The sequence below is a fragment of the Cynoglossus semilaevis genome, chromosome 11, assembly GCF_000523025.1.
Source record: "Cynoglossus semilaevis isolate Cse_v1.0 chromosome 11, Cse_v1.0, whole genome shotgun sequence".
In the NCBI taxonomy this organism is placed as follows: domain Eukaryota; kingdom Metazoa; phylum Chordata; class Actinopteri; order Pleuronectiformes; family Cynoglossidae; genus Cynoglossus; species Cynoglossus semilaevis.
The window spans coordinates 945048-947261 of record NC_024317.1 but is presented as its reverse complement, the minus strand read 5'-3'; the positions used below and the strand labels follow the sequence as shown (position 1 = coordinate 947261).

The following is a 2214-nucleotide window of genomic DNA, read 5'->3' as shown; positions in this document are numbered from 1 at the left end:
AAACAGAAACATTAAATCAATCAATGGTTGAACTGGAACTCTGTCGGACCTTGGGCCTCAGGTTGGGGTGCAGCAGGACGTAACCGTTGGGGTCGATGGCGTAGGTGTAGCCGTTTGCTCCGAGCTGCAGGAAAAAAATAAAACAAACGGCAGATAAAAATCCTCACGTGTTCATTTGACTCCGAAGCTTCAAACCGACGGAGTGAGAACTCACTCTGTAGGTCGGAGTCTTCTTTTTGATTTCGTTGATCGCGACGTCGACGCCCATGACCCCCAGGATGAGTTGGTTCTGTGACAAAAACAAGAAGAACGAGAGAACATCTGTGACACGGAGTCGTACCCACGACCGTCAACAACCTGAGCCCGTGGGCTGCCGTCAGTCTGGGTGATGAACCAGAATGAAGACGTGGTCACGGACACTGAGGTCTGGAGTCCTGCCATGTCAGCTGTGGCCTCAGGGGGGAGGTGTTGGCTAAGACACAGTCTCTCATCCACCATTTGTTGTTGTTGTTTTTACCTGAGAGGTGACGACGTCCCCGGTCAGGTTGAACACCGGCATGGTCCCAGTGATGACCAGACCCAAACCCTGGTCAAACATTAAAGTCCAATTAAAAAACAGCTTTGATCTTTTCAACACCTGCAGAACTCAAACAGGAAATGACTCAGAGGTCGACGAAGACGGCAGAAAAGCAGTGGACAGAGATTACTGCAGTACACATCATGTACTGCAGTAATCTACATCATGTACTGCAGTAATCTCACAATACATAATGTGTACTGCAGTAATTACTTAAATCTTGAAAACAAATGAATTCCTTTTCTGTTTTTTCTGTGTATTTATGTGTGTATTTTTTTTTTATCTGGACGAAGGGTGTTGTTTTTTCAGAGACTCGTCTGATTGTCTGGTTCCTCTCTCACCAGCGCGTCCTGGTAGACGTTCGTCCACTGCACCTGCTTGGCTCTGGACCCGGCCAGCGCCATGGGACGACCCAGCACGTCCAGATACTCCTGCGGCAGCGAGGACGGTGACACACAATAAACAGCGGTGATTGAACAGATGTTTACAGAGCGTGTCGTGTTCAGACGTTAAAGGCAAAGATGTGGAAACGAGCGCCCGGCGTTCATCCATCATAAAACCCAGACCCTGACCGCTGCGCTCTCTGTCAGCAGCAGCAGAGTCCTGGTCCTGGACCGCTCAGGCCCGCGGCCCTGGTCCAGTCCAGGCCGTTTCTCATCATTATGAAGTGGCTATTAAAAACACATTAAAGGCGGCGGCGGCGTCTGAAAACAGGCCGCACTCTCAGAGGCTGAACCGTCGCTGCTGCCTCGTCGACAATGTCCTGCAGCCATCGTGAGCAGAGGTCAAAGGTTAAGGCCAGCAGTGATACATCATATTCCTGTAAACAGCTTATTGATCTGCGTGGATATGGATGACGAGTAGTTGGTTTAAATCCGGGCTGGGTGACCTCAGGACGTGTCAGGCAATTACATAATATAGAAAAAAAACCCAACAAAGAAACGCCTTTCAGGGACAGGATGATTGCACTGCGTCTGCAGCCGTTTGTTGGTGCAACGAACACAGACAGGAAAATTGTGGTCTAATTAAAGTGACAGTGTCGGCACCGCGGCCGTTAGAAAAGTGTCCGAGTCAAAAAGACGGTCATTTTCAACAAAATGCCCGTATTTAAACACATTCATGTAAAGACATATGTATGAAAAGGTCGCCCACCAGGGGGCACACATTCATTTCAGAACATCAACTGCTCTCCGCCCGATGACATCCATTCTGCGGTGAACAGCCAGATATAACCGCCCCCCCCATGACCCCTGCCACCGCCCTTTGTGTATGAACCCTCCGTACACAAAAGCGTCGGAGCCCTGTACGAGCGCGGCTCCGACGCCGCGTCGCTCCTTTGACCGTTTGTTTTTCACGGCCTGAACGGCGAGGTGCTGACAGCCGTAACCTATTCTATTATTAGCTCAATAAAAGTCCGGTTTAACGCACCACAGGGAGATATTCCATCAGGACGATGACAGCCAGACCTTTTCACGGGATATGGGGGGAAATTTTCCGCCTGACTAGAACAATCTAAGAAACATAAAAAGTCGGCGAGTGGAGAGACGTGAGCTCTGAAGGCTCCAGAGCAGCAGCAGCAGCAGCATCTGAAACGACCACGAGAGGGGACGTCCCGGGCCGGGGGGGGGGGGGGGGGC

At 50.6% G+C, this 2214-nt stretch overlaps 1 protein-coding gene across 1 annotated transcript in view; it reads right to left on the bottom strand.

The window, feature by feature from the left end:
* Nucleotides 1–2214, bottom strand: part of cacna2d2a (calcium channel, voltage-dependent, alpha 2/delta subunit 2a) — a 106288-nt gene that overhangs the window by 9682 nt on the left and 94392 nt on the right. Inside the window, exons 15-18 of the mRNA XM_017036667.2 lie at nt 919–1008; nt 518–586; nt 215–289; nt 50–124 (exon numbers count right to left, since the gene is read on the bottom strand). Coding sequence (XP_016892156.1) covers nt 50–124; nt 215–289; nt 518–586; nt 919–1008 — 309 coding nt within the window. The remainder of the gene's footprint in view (nt 1–49; nt 125–214; nt 290–517; nt 587–918; nt 1009–2214) is intronic.